An 18390-nucleotide genomic window follows, 5' to 3' on the forward strand; every position below is an offset into this window, starting at 1 on the left:
TAAAAATACTTTATACTTTAAAATGTGCTACACTAACTGCGTTTACATGGACTCTAATAATCTGATTGTAATCGGACTAGTAGCACAATCGAAATAAAAAAAGTCACATGTAACCATGTCAGTCGGAATGAATTGGACGGATCTGATTAAAATTTCATTCTGATTGTAAGGGGTGGTTTATTCCTTTTGTATTCCGATCGAGAGGACATGTAAACACTTGATTGGATTGAAAACCGAAACTGGAGAGTACTGCGCAATAGCGTAAATAGAGTAATGACGTATGACGTGTGGAACGAGCTGTTCTTCCCGTTGAATAAAGTGTCATAAATAAGTGTCCTGTCCTTCTGAAATTCTCTTTCCACTCATCAACTGTAAAGTGGAGTAGGACAATGTCCCACCAGTCCTTGTTTAATACTCATCCACAGACTGGTTTTGCGCACAGGAAGGGGCACTTTTACTGTTTGATAAATACAAGCAGCACGACTCAATGGTTCATGTGCTTGTCGTCGCCTAATCAGGACCCAAAATAGAGAAATATTAAGTCTGCTTTTTAAAACAAAGAAAAGGAGGAGGGTTAGTATGCAACAACAGTGGGAAACTCTGCATATTTGTGCTGTGAGCGCATGTCAAAAGATTAAAATCTGATCAGAAGCTTGTGACATATAAAGTGCACATCAACCCGATCACTTTATTTAGTGTTCATGTAAACACTATGTTCGGATTCATCAATCGGAATGAATTCATTCAGATTGAAGCAAAAATTGTCCTACGTAAACATAGCTACTGATATGATATGTAGGCTCCAGTCAAACAGTATCAGTAGAATAAAAGCAGCTTTATTTCACATTGAGCTGGTCGCGTCATGGGGGCTGCCATGTTAAGATCACATGACCATCCAAATACTGCTCAGTCTTTTTTGGATGCTTGGACACTTGTAGAATAAATAACTGTGAATAGAGCATTTCTAAAACTAAATTAATTAAAGGTTAAGTATGTAAGATTATTTTATGTTAAAATACATTCTTTTAAAGGGGTCATGACATGGATTTTTTATTATGGATTTATTATGGATTTTTTGCGAACTCTCCATTACACTGCCTTGTTTACAAAACAATCTGCAGTCAAATTCTCTGAACAAACATAATCCTCTGACATGATCCAGGACGCCATTAAAAATAAACCATCCACTTGTTCCTGATGCTGGTAGTTTCTGAAGTCTGTTCAGAAACACAAACAAGCTATTTTTTAAATAGTTTTATTCACTGACAAATGCCACACTACAATGGATGGTCAAAATGGATGGATTTCTGGATGGTTGGTGAGTGGCCACCATGCTCCAACAAGACTGTGACATCAGAAAGGAGCTGGCGGGTGATGATTTGGGCTGGAATATTGGGAAGTGAGATGGAAGGTCCCTTTAGGGTCCCTGAGGGTGTCAAAATGAATTCTGCAAGATATGTGGAGTTCATAACTGACCATTTTCTGCTATGGTTAAAAAAGAAGGATAGTGCCTTCTGAAATAAAAGGATTTTCTTTCAGGACAACGCACTATCCCATGCCACAAAACACACCACAGCAATAAAACTGTTTGAAAATGTATTTCATTTCTCTTTGTAAGCTTTGATTAGGGGCGGCTGAAATGCAACTTCACTTCCTACATGGAGAGATTCTTAAGACTCCAGAGACACCAGCAGCTTCAAATACCTGTTTGCTGCTTAACAGTGGGGTTTTTTTTTTTATAATAGCTTTTATAGCTTTTTCATAAAATATTAGTTGTTATTAGGGATGCACCGATACCATTTTTTAAGGACCGAGTATGAGTACCGATATTTTTTTTCTAGTACTCGCCGATACTGATGCCTATACATTTATTAATTTCTCTTTTTTTATTTATTTTTTTATTTTTTATTTTGGTGATGTTGCAGTTTTCCAAGGACAACACAGTGAGACTAATGAATGTAGGACAGCTTCTTCATTATTACTCTAATGAAAAAAGTAATAATTTATGTGCTTGTCACAAACTTGAACAAAAATTTCAGTGTCCAATAACCTTCAAAGGGCATAATTACCAATATATATAATTGTTGTTATATAAAAAGAAATGTACAAACAAATTACAAACAATACAACAAAAAATATAGAGATACAAATTAAATACACTTATTTTTCAGATACAGTAGGTTTATTTACCATGTATACATTTATTTAACATCTTTTGTTGTTTATTAACATTAATGACAAATATTTAATTAGGTTACGGTCCCTTTAAGACTGAATCCATGGATACTGACACATATCCTGTTTTCACCCAAATGTTTCCATCCATTTAAGCCATAACCGATTGTATTTACATGAGATACTCCACACGATAGACATTTTGACAACTATGTGTGCATTTGACCATTCAGGCGCAAGGAGAACTGATCGCGCACTCTCTGAGAGAACTCGGATCGCGTGCAAGAAAGAGAGAGAGCGCTTCTGGTCTGTGTCATACAGCACGATTCCGCCTATCCCGCCTTCACTAATCGATAACGAATTGTGATTGAAAGCATGCGGTTCGCAATGTGTGTGTTGTCATCATTAATTTTGAAGTATTTCCACACCCCTGAGGCTGACATTGTTTCCGCTGCTGCCGCCGGTGTCTCTGTGCATGGAAAATTCTGTCAGTTATGTCACGTGAGGTATCGGTCTTTGGTATCGGGGGTATTTTTACGAGTACGAGTACGAGTACGAGTACAAGTACATGAGCTTGGCATTGGGCCCGATACCAATACTGGTATCGGTATCGGTGCATCCCTAGTTGTTATCATGCCTTTTGCAAGACATTGCACATTTCAAGCTTTTCATCTTTAGAAAGATTTTTCTTACTCCCCATGAAATGAAAACTGAGACTTCCTTAATAATGTGGAGCAACCTCTTTCCATTTACCTAAGAGGACCTGGCAAACTACTTAACAAACCTGTCTGAAATTGATACCAGTTATCTAAATATGAGAAATAAAACAAACATTTTGTATATACACTGTGTGTGTGTGCGTGTGTGTGTGTGTGTGCGTGCGTGTGTGTGCGTGCGTGTGTATACATTACAGTATACACATATTAGGGCCGGGAGGCGATTAAAATTTTTAATCTAATTAATTACATGATGTGGCGATTAATTAATCTAATTAATCGCAAATTTATTGTACATCAAATTTGGTTGAGAAATTATCCCCAAAAGATAATTTGAAGTCATTTTTACGTAAAGAATCAAATAGACATTACAAAAAGTAGATTAAGAAATAAATATTCAACAGAATTTATTACACAAACTTTTGGACCATGAGGTTGAATAAATGATGACTGAATTTTAACTTTGGGGTGAACTATATGTTGATTTTTTTTATCAATATTTATCAATATGGAAATATGAAATTGAAAGTAACATATGGTCAACTGATGTTTTATGAATCATTTTCTTAGAGAAGTTAATTTACTAAAGGGTACCAAGAAAGCTAGGTTACTTATTAATTTAATTCACAATATGTGCACATTTATTATTAATGTGGAGGGCGACGTGTCACACAGGTACAATATCACTGTATGACAGATGTATTATTTTTACTTTGTTTTCATTTTTTATTCAAAATATTCACAAACTTGATAACTATAGCCTATCATGAACTATAGGCTATATAGGCGCTCAGCACCCACGGAAAAATATGAGATATTCTCCATTCATTTTAACCCATAAAAAAACGACTGCATCTTTCAGACGCGATGCACTTTTCATTTTTTATAGTTCACTTGAGGCAGTTACTATGGCATTTTTTAACGACGCATGTCGTGTGCACATCAATGTAATGTGCAGAACGAATCTCTCCACAAAACTTGCGCGCTCTCCTTAAGGCTCTACTCTGGCTCAGATATTACGTGCACACGCTCTGTTATGGATGGTTCGGCTGTGGGCACCAACTGACAGAAACACAAGTCGGCGCCTAATATTTGAATGTGATGTGTCGTTTAAATCATAACAGTTGATGGATGCTGCCAATGCAGCATCCATCAACTGAAGCGCGAAAGCATGTTTGAATTTAGCAGTGAACGTTCTGATCTTACCGGTGTCGTCATACACTTCAAAGGGTTCAAATCGATCACCTTTCATATCTTTATGGACATTCTAACTGCATTCTATAGGCTATATCACGCAGTGAGTTGTTGCCCTGCATTATATTCATCATTAGTCAACTGTATGAAATGTCATATGACCTGTGTAGGCCTATACACACACACACACACACACACAAATGGCGGGTGGACAAATTCCCACCCAATCCCTGAAATTCCTGCATACAGAGTAATATACAAGTCAAGTACGCTATGAACAAACTTCACAAGAACACAAGAAAGAACTAAAGTGCCTCCACACACACATACACACACACAAACACATTTGGTCTTGGTCAGTCAATGACTCTGCATCACATAATGCATGGCTTTCAGCAGAAGGGCCATAAAACTTCTGTCAAAACAGCAATTTCTTATGTGAAGAATCATACGCACACACACACACACCTGACCCTGTTCCAGTGGGGTGGAGTAGCATATGTGTTTAAGTGTATGTGTGGAGATTTCTACAGCGGACACTGACGCACTCGGACATTTGGGCGCCGGTCACTCCCTCTGCAAACACATACGCGTGCGCACACACACACACACTGGCCACTCCCTCTGTAAATAAGTGGTGTTTCTGCCCAGGCCAACGCCTTGCAAGTGTGCAAACACACATATGTAAGTAGGTCAATAAGGCCGGTGCTTTCCTGTAGATATCTGTCAACATGACCTCCTGCAAAACACCACACCCAACTCACACACACACATATATTGCCTCATTAACACAAACATTACTTCATTTAGCACAGACACACACTTGTCAAGACACACCCAAAAATACTAGAGAAACACGCACACATACAACAACAGCGCTCTTGGCACGCATTTTACTTTAAGGAAGTACTCGTATTACCGCACTTACATCAACACACACTTTTCTGTAAACGGCAAGAAGTATTTAAAATCCAGCCAGTTCCCCAGAATCAGATACTGACCACCTTTTAATTGAGCACACAAACACAGTCCACATAACTATGGAAGCTGTTTACCGCCAAGTAAAAAAATTAAGTATTTAAGACTTTATCTCACTACTGCAATTTTGTTTCTAGCAATAGCAACTTTATATCTCACAATTTGACTTTATTTCTTATTTTTAACTCTCTCACAATTACCTATTTAAAATTTTTAACATACATACAGTGGTGGTCAGAATTATTGGCACCCTTGGTAAATATGATCAAAGATGACTGTAAAAATAAATCTGCATCGTTTATCCTTTTGATCTTTAATTCATAAAATTAGCACAAATCTAACCTTCAATTGAAGGAAAAGAATTGAAAGTATCAACTATCCTGTAATATAGTTCTGATGTGCAGCAAAAGATTGTTGAGCTTCACAAAATAGAAAGCGGCTATAAGAAAATAGCTAAAGCATTGAAAATCCCCATTTCCACTATCAGGGCAATAATTAAGAAGTTTCAATCAACTAAAGATGTTACAAATCTGCCTGGAAGAGGACGTGTGTCTAAATCGTCCTAATGTGCGGTGATGAGGAGAGTTTGAGTGAACAAAGACTCTCCAAGGATCACAGCTGGAGAATTGCAGAAATTAGTTGAGTCTTGAGTCTCAGAAAGCCTAAAAAAAAAATGATCAAACAGCACCTACATCTCCACAAGTTGTTTGGGAGGGTTTCAAGAAAAATCCTCTGCTCTCATCCAGAAACAATCTCCAGCATATTTCAAAAGGGGCCGGCTTCTATGGTCAGGTGAAACTAAAAAAAGAGCTTTTTGGCAGCAAACCCACCAGATGGGTTTGGTGCACACATGGATAAAAAGTACCCCATGCCCACGGTTAAATATACTGCTTTATCTTTAATGTTGTGGGCCTGTTTTTCTGCTGGAGGTCCTGGACATCTTGTTCAGATACATGCTATCATGGATTCTATCAAATACCAACAGATAAAAAAAATCAAACCCTGACTGCTTCTGCTAGAAATTCAATAATGGGCCGTGGTTGGATCTTCCATCAGGACAATGATCCAAAATAAACATCAAAACCAACACAAAAATGTGTCACTGAGCACAAAATGAAGCTTCTGCCATGGCCATCCCAGTCCCCTGACCTGAACCCTAAAGAAAATGAGTGGAGTGAACTGAAGAGAAGAAGCACCAACATGGAGCTGGGAATCTGCAGGATCTGGAGAGAATCTATATGAAGGAATGGCCTCTGATCTCTTGCCAGGTGTTCTCCAAACTCATCAGGCATTATAGGTGAAGACTCAGGGCTGTTATCTTGGCAAAAGAAGGTTGCAAAAAGTATTGAATAAAAGGATGCCAATAATTGTGGCCAACGTGTTTTGGAGAAAAACATTTATTTCATAATGTGATTTTCCCCCCACTTCAATTCTTTTCCTTCAATTGAAGGTTAGATTTTTGCTAATTTTATGAATTTAAGATCAAAAGGATAAACAATGCAGATTTATTTTTACAGTCATCTTTGATCATATTTACCAAGGGTGCCAATAATTCTGACCACCACTGTATATAATTTTTTAACTTACAGTAAAGGCCATTGTTTTTGACCATAAACCATAAAAGTTTCATAAAAGTAATCTTGTGGTATATTCCATTCTTCAGAAGCCATATAATAGATTAGGAAAATACCAAAATTGTTCTTGCCTGTTGTAACCAGTCATAAATGTGTATATCCTTCTATTCCGAGTAGGCTATACCCCAACATAGCTATTTGATAAATGTCAAATTGATATTAAATACAACCAATAGGTGCAATTAAAATTTTAGCATAATTAAACTTTTTAAAACTAATTAAAAATGTATTTTTTGTTGAATGATCATTATTCAGTGCAATGTTGTTTTTATTTCATTGATCAAATTATAATAATATCTAAATATTTTACATTGAATTATTTTATTCTTGTTATAGACTTGTCTCATCATGTTATGCCGCATCCAGTGTAGACAGAAGTGCTGATTATAATGGATATGGCTTTGTCACACGAGAGGCCTGGACCCCAGATTGGGAACCACTGCCACTGTGGGCCCCCTAATCCTGGTCCCCAATGAATCCATTGTTCCAAGTTTGAATTTGCAGGAGTGCAAATGAGATTTCAGAGTTCTGGCGAAAAGGACTTTTTTGGACCTTGTGAGCATCCACTGCACCCTCACTCACTTTTATTGTATCGAAAAAAAGCAGCTTGAAGTGTCATGAGGATCTTTTTAAAGGGATATTTCATTCAAAAATGAAAATAATATCTTTCATTCATACATACAGTACACCCGATACATAGAGAACATCAAATATGGTAAATGGCAGCTCAAATGTGTTTGCTTCAAAAGCAAGAACCAATTAGGATTTTTACGCGCACCAAGTAGGCTCGGTTGAGCTTCCGTTAACCATATTTAGTGTGAGTTGATCAATGTAAATATGTGAAGAAAAGGCTAAATCTGTTCATCATACACTGAAAACAAAATTGGTGTAGGGTTTACTTTTAAACAATTTTCACTCAGAAATTACTTGTAAATTTCACAAATACTTACAAAGAAATAGCAAGTAATACATTGAACTACACATGAAATCTATCTATAATCTAAATATCTGATTTTGTCTCCTCAGAAGACTTGGATTAAACCGATTGATTCATATGGATTACTTTTACAACTTTTTTTGTAGAGTGGATATAAAAGTCTACACACTTCTGTTAAAACAGCTGCTTTTTGTTATGTAAAAATGAAACTGATAAATCATATCAGAACTTTTGCACCCTTTAATGTAAAAATGACAACCTATGCAATACCCCTGAAAACTAAAGTGACACATTTCAGAGGAAAAAAAAAAAATAAAACCTTAACCTAAAATAACCTAACTGTACAAATGTGCCGGTGTTCACAATTAACTAATCATCAAGGTTATCAAGTAATCATCAAGTACACACCTGTCTTAACCTGAAGTGACACTGATTAACTTTAAATAGCTGTTATAAGCGCTTCAAACTAAAGCATAAGCATTTACTGCATCTTGCCCTCTTGTGCTTTGAGAGATGTATGTGCTGTTTAATGCCTTTGATATGCGTTTTCCTCAGCGCACAACATACATTTTATGGTTATATCCTTATCTGTAAATGTTAGAAAGTCCTGCAAGTATTTCCATTTTGCTTATTCTGACAACAAGCATCTTGTTAAACTTCACAGACTTCAATGAATGAAGGCCGGTAGGTACATGCATGTCAAACAAATGAAGTGCAGTAGAAAAGGAGTACAATAATTCTGACTAAAATACACATTTTGCTAAAATACTTTTTGCTAGAAATTAAATGTAGGTTTAAAAATATACATGTAACACAAGTAATAAAATTTATGAGAGCAGTAAAAGTAAAGGCACTACTGTTGGTATATTTTTAATTAAAAATTATTTTTAATGTATAATAATTTTTAGATTTTTCTATCCGATTAAGCAGAAAAAAAATAACTGACAGCTTAATTGATTATCCAAAAAAATTGCTAGTGGCAGACCTAGTCTGATGAGACCAAGACCAACTTTTTGGCCAAAATTCTGAAAGATATGTTTGCCGCAAAAACAACACAGTGCCTCAGCAAAAGAACACCATAACCATGGTGAAGCATGGTCGTGGCAGCATCATTTTTTGGGGTTGCTCTTCTTCAGCTGGAAATGGGGCTTTAGTGAAGGTAGAGGGAATCACTTTCAGCACGACAATAATCCAAAACACACATCTAAATCAACAAACGTTGTGATATTTATCTTTGTTTCAGTTTTTACGTCACAAAAAACAGTTGTTTTCACAGGGGTATGTAGAATTTTAATATCCACTTTACTTGTTAATTACATATACTTTCAATAGATGGACAAAAATGATGAGAGAATATAAAAAATAGCTTTATTTTTGTTCTCAAGATGAACAAAAGTCTTATGGCTTTAGAACGACATGAAGGTGAGTAAATTATTACAGAATTTTTATTTTTGGATGAAGTATTTCTTTAAGAAATCCCCATTAAAGGGTTAGTTCATCCCAAAATTAAAATTCTGTCATTAATTACTCACCCTCATGTCGTTCCAAACCCGTAAGACTTTCGTTCATCTTCAGAACACAAATTAAGACATTTTTAAAGACAGAATGCTGTCAGGTTTCCTTCCATAGACTGCCTTTGCAACTGAAACTTTGATGCTTCAAAAAGAGATCGTAAAACTAATCCATATGAATTGAGTGGTTTAGTCCAAATTTTCTGAAGAGACTCGATCGCTTTATATGATGAACATATTTAATTTAGGCTTTTACTCGCATATATACATTGATCAGCGAACATAAACAGAAGCTCAACCTAACCTAAATGACGCACAAGAACAAAGCTCAAACGTGACGCGTAACACACAAGAATGAACCTCATTGGTTAAGCAGCACGTTTGAGCTTCCGGAAGCGGTTCTTGTGCGTCATTCAGGTTATGTTGAGCTTCTGCTTATGTTCGCTGATCAATGTTTATATGCGAGTAAAAGCCTAAATTAGATCTGTTCGATCCGAAAATGAACGAAAGTCTTACGGGTTTGGAACGACATGAGAGTGAGTAATTAATGACAGAATTTTCATTTTGGGGTGAACTATCCCTTTAAGTTCTACATCGATGGCCATTCTTAAAAAAAAGTGACATGACATGTAGCCAATATTCACACAGCAGTGAATACTGAACACACACACACACACCGCGAACCCCATTTTTGCTGCGGCACCTCAGTTGTGGGTAATGAGAGTGGAAGAGAACGCTGTTCATTCACTCCCCCCTGCCGGTACTGAGACTCGAACCCATGACCTTCGGGTTACAAGTCTGACTCTCTAGCCAATAATACACTTGGCCTTTTTAACAACAGCACTGTGTTTTAACAACTGTTACAGTTGTACAGCCCACGGGTTTAACAGTTGTAACAACTGTTAAACCCATGCTTTACATCACCATAACTTGCAGGCATTTAAAGTTTTTGGGCCTATGAAGTTAAACAAGTTTTGATAATTAATGATAATTTCTTTAATTCACACTCACACACACCTGAGGGGAGTTATGACATTCGGATCAACATTTACTGTGAGATACTGCCAAATCTAATAAGCTACCAACTTCAAAATAACAGACTTGATTTGTTCTTTTGGCAGTTCAAGAAAAAAAAGACAAAACAGGTCAAGAAAACAAGAAAAGCGAGCACTGGCAGAGTCATGTCTGAGTGCGGGGGAAATTAAGAGAGTTATAATCAATGTAATTACGCTTCTCTGCCAAAAGAAACATCAAGTCCAAGTAGGCTGTCAGCTGTCAAACTCACCCACATGAGTTCCTTTAAAGGATTAGTTCACTTTCAAATAAAAATTTCCTGATAATTTACTCACTCCCGTGTCATCTAAGATCTCCATGTCATTCTTTCTTCAGTTGAAAAGAAATTAAGGTTTTTAATGAAAACATTCCAGGATTATTCTCCTTATAGTGGACTTCAATGGTCTCCAAACGGTTGAAGGTCAAAATTACAGTTTTAGTGCAGCTTCAAAGGACTTTAAACGATACCAGACGAGGAATAAGGGTCTTATCTAACGAAACGATCTGTCATTTTCTAAAAAAAAAATCTAAATGTATATGCTTTATAGGCACAAATGATCGCATCACAAGTGCTTCCACCAGGACTTATGGAACCAGGACTTCCACCAGGACTTATGGAAAAAACAGAACTGGCGCCGCGTTCGTTCCGTAAGTTGAATAAGGAAGGCGTAGGACATTTAGCGTAAGCTTTTTGAAGAATACGGAATCGCGTCCTGGTGGAAGCACTTGTGATGCGATCATTTGTGCCTATAAAGCATATACATTTAGATTTTTTTTTTAGAAAATGACGATCGTTTCGCTAGATAAGACCCTTATTCCTCATCTGGTATCGTTTAAAGCCCTTTGAAGCTGCACTAAAACTGTAATTTTGACAATTCAACCGTTTGGAGACCATTGAAGTCCACTATAAGGAGAATAATCCTGGAATGTTTTCATTAAAAACCTTAATTTCTTTTCAACTGAAGAAAGAAGGACATGGACATCTTAGATGACATGGGGGTGAGTAAATTATCAGGAAATTTTTATTTGAAAGTGGACTAATCCTTTAAGCATCATTAAGAGCAAGAGCACCACCTGGAGGACACCAACAGTAACCGTAGCATGTAGAGGCACTTACTGCACTGTACACTGTTAAGTGTAGTTGATATAGGTGATGTTTGATGTAACCTACATGATGTATTTAAGTAGGGTATTACCTTTGGTGTCTGAGCCTTTCTGTGGTGTGGCGACTCTTAAGAAGATCTGTTGTCTCCAGGAATGTCTACGGCTACGTAATGGACTGTCATCCCCAACGACGCACACTGCACCAGGGCTGGACAGGGCTGCCACATCACTACACACACACAGAAATACATAAGCATAGGCATTCATTCACAAATATAACCAAACACAGACAGACAGAAGTAAAGGGAGTCACAGACTTCTGTAAGAGTAAACGGCATAATTAATTTGATATGAAAGCCTATTCCATAAGACCAAACACAATTTCAAATCTGTTAAAAAGCAATCGTAGACCAACTCATCACTAGCAATAGGCATTTTGAGTAATTTTGTAATTCTTGATTTTTAAAAAAAACAAAAAAAAAACGAAAAGAAACCCACATACATTAACAAAAACTTAGCTGCAGAACAAGTACTCGATTAGTTGACTTCCTGTGCACATCCTGATTTATTACAAGAAAATGTATTCTTTATTCACTCCTATGAGTCTTTATCCACATCTGCCTCTGTGGCAGGTGCAGAAAAAGAACAGAGATGGAAGACAGAAAAATGGAAAGATGGATTGGCAGAATGTGAAGAAGAAACTGAGTACCTCTTCCTCTGAGAGTCACAGGTATCATCACTCTCCACTACAGGGGCCAGAAATTTGAGGAAATTTGGAACAGAGGAGGAGGAGTGTAATCTCGCTCTAAAGCCACTCAGCCCTGATGGACTGAGAGATAGAGCGTGAGAAAGAGAGAGAGAGAGAGAGGCCACAGAGCAAAGGAGTGAGACAGAGAGTCACTGAAACCAGCACAAAAGGGAAATCTATCTTGCTCTTGTTGGAGCAAAATTGAGAACACATTGGGGTGAATTCACATTTGTGCTAAATGTGATGGGCAAAATCCTGTGGTTTATTCATATAATAATTAATTTATTATTAATATAATATAATATACTTCTGTAGTAATGCTAAAAATTGTGTTTGTTAAATGAAATAAAGCTCAAGTAAAATAAAATATTAATATTATAATGAAAAACTTAGAAATTAGAAATTTTGCTATGCCTCACTGAAATAAGTTTAAGGACTAAAATTAAAAAATAAATAGAAAGCTAAATAGAAATATAAAAAAGTAATAAAAATGCACAAAGTTATTAAAACTTACACTAAAGTGAAAAATAAAAATATAAAAAATAAAATCAAAATACAAAATAAATAATAAATACTATAAACGTATATAAATAATACTAAAATAACACTGTAATAATGCTGTTTTCGAATTAAAAATTATATTGCCAGTACTGGGACTTGATTTTATCCACCAGGAATTGACTGGATTGTGGAAAGTGGGTGTTAAACACTATAATAATAATAAATTAATAAATTTTTACTGTTTTATTTTTTTATGTTTAGACAAAATAGTATCAAATTTAATTTTGGCTATTTATTTATCGGCCATAACATGTAAATAATAAATGGTTTATCACTATTTTTATAGAGATTTTTATATTGACGCAATCCTAATCTTTTGCAGAAAGATTATAAAGAAAAACACAAACTGATCAACCATTGAAAGTACACTAAAATAAATAAGGGGCAATTTTGACATTATGTTGACTTTGAGTCATTTAAATTGATGTTATTTTGGGGCAAATCTAGCTCTATGCAAATGAGCCTCATTACAGAATGCATCAGATTCATAAACAACAGCATTTTTTTGCCTGACGCAATTAATGCCTACAGAAAACTGACAGTATTTTATTTGAAAGGGATGTTGTGTATTTTCTATTGATCAGGGCCGCAATACTGATTAAGAGGGGAGGACTAACAGGCCACATCATGGTAGTCTCCTGCGTCCTCAACAACACAGCACTCAGAACCAGCCTGTAAGTGCAGTTCATTTTGAGTGAAATCCCCCATTGTGTTTTCACAAACTTTTACACAGATAGCTCAGAAAATTAAGAGGAAAGAAAAACTGACAATAAATCAGTTTTATGGGGAAAAAAGCACCCTGGCCTGTTTGTGAATGACAGTAAAGCAGAGAGACGACACATAGACACACACACACCTCACCTCCGCTTGAGGGGCCGGGTGAAAAGATCAAGAGTAAAAGTATGAGGCCTCAACGGCCGCTGACACACGGGAGAGGAAGAGGCCGGAGGGGAGGAAGGACTGATGGAAATACAGAAAGGATGGAAAAGATAAAGGAGGGTGCAAAGGGATACAAAAGCAGAGATACACAGAATAAAAAAAAAAAGTGGAACACACAATGAACTGAATTCACATTACAGACTAAGAAATGTGATGATGTAAGAACAGAAAACTTCCACACACCCCACAGTAACTGTATATACATATAAACAGACTTTGCATTTAACAAATGTTGTACATACCTGTACATGTAAAAAATTCAAATATTCACCTTTTAATTCTGTTTGAATGATGTCACAGATTTAATGCACAACTAGAAATTGAATTTGCAATTGGTGATTTTGTCCACATTTTGTTTTCACAGTAGGGCTGCACTATATATAGAAATTATTGAAATATTGCCAATGTACATATCACAACATGCATACTGCAAGGGCTTGTGATAACTCAATGATTTTAATACTTCAAAAAGTTACTTTTATGGTGATGCAGATAGCAGAGAATAAACTTTAATAAACCCCAACTGGGGGTGTGTGTGTGTGTAAAAAAACGAAACTGTGAGAGGGGCGACGAATATGAAATGCTCATGTTCCCACAGCAGTGTCTCAAGGGGTTTGCACATACCACATCTTTAAAATTCGAACACATTGTTTTCTATGAGTACACACACAGGTGCTATGACTCTGGAGGCTGTTATTAATACACATATTGACTTCACCCTAGGTTAGAAGATTTTTCTATAAAATGTTTGTTGTGTGGCTAGAATAAAGTCTAACAAAGTCTATGCTTCATATAGAAAAATATAATATAGATTACACTTTTTGCAATTTTTTTTTGTCAAACACCAATCTTCAAACTTATTTGGCCTGTTTACACCTGGTGACTTCATGCGTTTTTACTGTTCGTTAAAAAAAGCTATGTTTTGTTAAATCTCTTTCATTTACACTTGACCACATAAGTGTGTCTCTGCAAAACAAATATAAATCCAATCTTCAATTCCCGCATTATATGCGAATTTAACAGAGTTTACATCAACGAAAACAACAGATATGAGCTGCAATTTATTTATCATCAGCTAATTTCAAGATCAAAGACCACAGTAGGAGAGAAAGCGGTATCAGCACTGGTAAGATCATTTAGTTTCACTATTTTTAATAAAGATGATTATTTGTTGAGCTCTAGGATGCATCGCTGAACTTTCATTTTCATTTCCGGCAGTTGGCGCGTTGGCTTGCTGAAGAGCTACTCATCTGCAGTGGGTCATATCTGTGAATATGCGTGTTGCAGTAGCGCTGTCGTATTTGACTACCGGGACCCGGTAGCCTATAACATGCACTCACGTTTATTTTAGGAGGAGTAAAATTTACATATGTGGCTTCAAAAACCAGACCCATTTACACTTGTCCAGTTTCATCTGGAATGTGTCTCAAACCACCTCCTTAAGTGGTTTGAGTGATCAGATTTAAATCAGTCTCTAATGCGTTTCAGGGGGCTTTTACGCCTGGCATTTTCACGATCGGATAGCCGTCAGAAAAAAAAGCATGAAGTGACCAGGTATAAACAGGCCCATTGATGCCACTTTATTTATTCCTGAAGGGAACTTTTGCCTGTATAGTGATTTACTGTTTGTGCTGCTGCCTTGAGCAAAAGAGTACAAAATGACGCATCCATTGTGCAACACCAGTGAGTTGTCCCGGTGCTCGGAAGAGAATAAAATAACAATAGCAAGTTAAAAAGCATGGTATACAGATCAGATCTGTAGCTGTTGCTCTCACTTGCTCTGGTGTGGGGAGTCTGTGCTGACGGAGTAGTGTCGGACCAGTTTGGGCTTGGTGGCGGCAGTAGGTTGTAGAGGGGGGAGGCTTGGCTCAGAGGACGACAGCATGGGAGAATGACTAATTGTGCTTGCACGTCTCCTGAAACCCTGAGGCGGGCTCTCAGGATCCTCCTGACCTCTCGCTGAGCCTTCTAGACGCTTTAGATCCCCTGTGGAATTGTGAGAGCGGAGTGGACTGGAGGTTAGGAGAGAGCAGAGGGGCTCCTCCAGTGATGTTTCCTTAAAAAACAAAACAGAAAATGTCAACAACTATGATGGAATAAATCATTCTTGAAACAAAAAAACCTTGTAAAGACAGTAAGTTCATGTGAGTTATTATAACTTTTTATATGAAGACATTTTATATGACAGATAGCTCTAGCTCTAAAATCACTGAAATACAAAGTTGTAAAACAGCATTGTGATTATTAGCACTTATAAATTCAATTATTTATTGAGCACTTAGTCATACTGCTGTTGACACCATTATACTATAAGTATTAAGTTCCTCAAAGATGCTATGGTTAAAGGGATAGTTGACTCAAAAATTAAAATTCTGTCATAATTTACCTGCCCTCATGTCATTCCAAACCTGTATGCAGTTTTTTTGTTCTGCTGCACACAAAAGAAGATATTTTGAAGAATGCGGGTAACCAAATAATGTTGGTTCCCATTTGCTTCCATTGTATTTTTGGCCATACAATGGACATCAATGGGAACTAAAACTGTTTAGTTCCAAACATACTTCAAAATACCTTCTCTTGTATTCCACAGAAGAAAGAAAGTCATACAGGTATGGAACAATATGAGGGTGAGTAAATGACGACAGAATTTTCATTTTTGGGTCAACTATCCCTTTAAATATAGGCTAATAAGGTGCTAACCATAAAATAATCAGAATAATAGACTGGCAGGTCATTTTATCCTACACATTTTGCACTACCATTCACAAGTTTGGGGTCAGATAGTTTTTTTTTTTTTTTTTTTAATTACTAAGAATTAATTTTATTCAGAAAAGATTCATTAAATTGATCAAAAATGAAAGTAAAGCCATTAATAAGGTTACAAAAGTTTTCTACTTCAAATAAACACTCTTCTTTTGAACTTTCTATTCAGCAAAGAATCCTGATAAAAAAAAGTTTACAGTTAGTTTCCACAAAAATATTAAGCGGCACAACTTTTTCCAACACCAATAAAAATAAGAAATGCGGCAAATCAGCATATTAGAATGATATCTGAAGGATCACGGGACACTGAAGAGTGGAGTTATGCTGCTGAAAGATTTTTCATTGAAAGACTAGATTTTTTCATAGATGCAAGCCATGAAACAAGGATTGCAAATTTTATCTGTTTCTGATCATTCGCCAAGCAAATGGCCAAATATTAGTATATATATTTGCTTAATTTTACTTCCTCAACAAAATCACAAATTTATTGTGGATATTCAAAATATTGTCCAGTCCTATATGACATTATGACAGAAAATATATTGATGATGTGAGTGTTGTACCTGATATGTGCTGTTCAGTGTGATGGAGCTGGAGGAGTTGCTCTCTCCTTCACTGTTCTCCCTCTGGGATTTGGACTTGCTGCCGCCCTATTACATGGAGACATACATTTTTCCATAAATTATATTTTTATGGAACTATAAACACTATTATAGTTAAATGGTTAGTTCACCCAAAAATGAAAATTCTGTCATTAATTACTTACCCTCGTGTCATCCCAAACCCGTAAGACCTTCGTTCAACTTCGAAACACAAATTAAGATATTTTTGATTAAATCCGAGACCTCTCTGACTCCTCCATAGACAGCAATTTAACCACCACTTTCAAGGTCCAGAAAGGTACTAAAGACATCATTAAAATAGTCCATGTGACTACAGTGGTTCAGAGAATGTTCATGAGAATACTTTTTGTGCAAAAATTCAAAACAAAAATAACAACTTTATTCAACAATCATGTCATACTTCTATGCTGTTTACATTCAGCGCTTCCAGGTTCTACGTCAGAACGCCGGCTCAGTATTGGCCAACACTGTTCACGTGAGCAGCACAATGCATGTGTGTGATGCTGATGCAGAAGCCGGCCAATAATGAGTCAGTGTTCTGACGTAGAACCTGGAAGCACTGACAGTAAACAGCATAGGAGAATGACACAGAAGAGAATATATTGTTGAATAAAGTCGTTATTTTTGTTTTGTTTTCATAAAATTAAGGTTGAACCACTGGAGTCACGTCAACTTTTTTAACGATGTCTTTAGTACCTTTCTGGACCTTGAAAGTGTTGATTATATTTCTATCTATGGACGAGTCAGAGAGCTCTCGGATTTCATCCAAAATTTCATCTTAATTTGTGTTCCGAAGATGAACAAAGGTCTTACGGGTTTGGAACGACTTGAGGGTGAGTAATTAATGACAGAATTTTCATTTTTGGGTGAACTAACCCTTTAAGTTCTTTTGTTCATTTTGGACCTATACTGAAGCTACAGCACATATCTTGCTACACACTATAAGTCCCATACGAGGACTGCATTCCTTGAATGTTAGATGCACATACTGTAAAAACTGTAACATTCAAAAATTGTAAAATGCTTGCGTACCTTCCAGATCCCTTCCAGTGATTCAGTGAGGGACCTTTTTGCTCTAGTCTTGAACTCTTCCAGACGCACGCGACTGGAACTCACACTGCTATCAGCATTCACAGCAACCTCCTGAGAAGTCAAACACATACATGTATACAGCACTGCATACGGACAGGCATTCACACCAAATACTCCAAGATCCCAGCTGTGATATTCAAGTTTAAAACAGACTAATAAAATGGGAGCGTTCAAATAGATCTTAATTAATTAAATGGAGGTGTACTTTTTTTGTTTGTCCATTGTGTGTGTGTGTCTTTTGTCTGTCCTCATACAGTCGTCTTAGACATGACACAACAAACTCATTCTCTTCCTGATCCGACTTAGGCCTGGCTTTCTGTTCAAAAACACAAACAAAGGTTTTATTTCTCAAAATTCCCACA

At 36.5% G+C, this 18390-nt stretch overlaps 1 protein-coding gene across 6 annotated transcripts in view; it reads right to left on the minus strand.

Moving 5' to 3' along the window:
- The window catches only part of tbc1d1 (TBC1 (tre-2/USP6, BUB2, cdc16) domain family, member 1), a 74633-nt gene that overhangs the window by 22983 nt on the left and 33260 nt on the right, over positions 1-18390 (minus strand). For 5 of the 6 annotated variants that reach the window (XM_051912192.1, XM_051912276.1, XM_051912459.1 and 2 more), the window contains 7 exons: positions 18234-18344; positions 17969-18079; positions 16877-16963; positions 15326-15606; positions 13473-13571; positions 12012-12131; positions 11395-11531 (listed from right to left, as the gene is read on the minus strand). In XM_051912192.1, coding sequence (XP_051768152.1) covers positions 11395-11531; positions 12012-12131; positions 13473-13571; positions 15326-15606; positions 16877-16963; positions 17969-18079; positions 18234-18344 — 946 coding nt within the window. The remainder of the gene's footprint in view (positions 1-11394; positions 11532-12011; positions 12132-13472; positions 13572-15325; positions 15607-16876; positions 16964-17968; positions 18080-18233; positions 18345-18390) is intronic. The other variant, XM_051912370.1, reaches the window with a different exon arrangement.

Source organism: Ctenopharyngodon idella, chromosome 1 (genome assembly GCF_019924925.1).
Source record: "Ctenopharyngodon idella isolate HZGC_01 chromosome 1, HZGC01, whole genome shotgun sequence".
Lineage (NCBI taxonomy): Eukaryota > Metazoa > Chordata > Actinopteri > Cypriniformes > Xenocyprididae > Ctenopharyngodon > Ctenopharyngodon idella.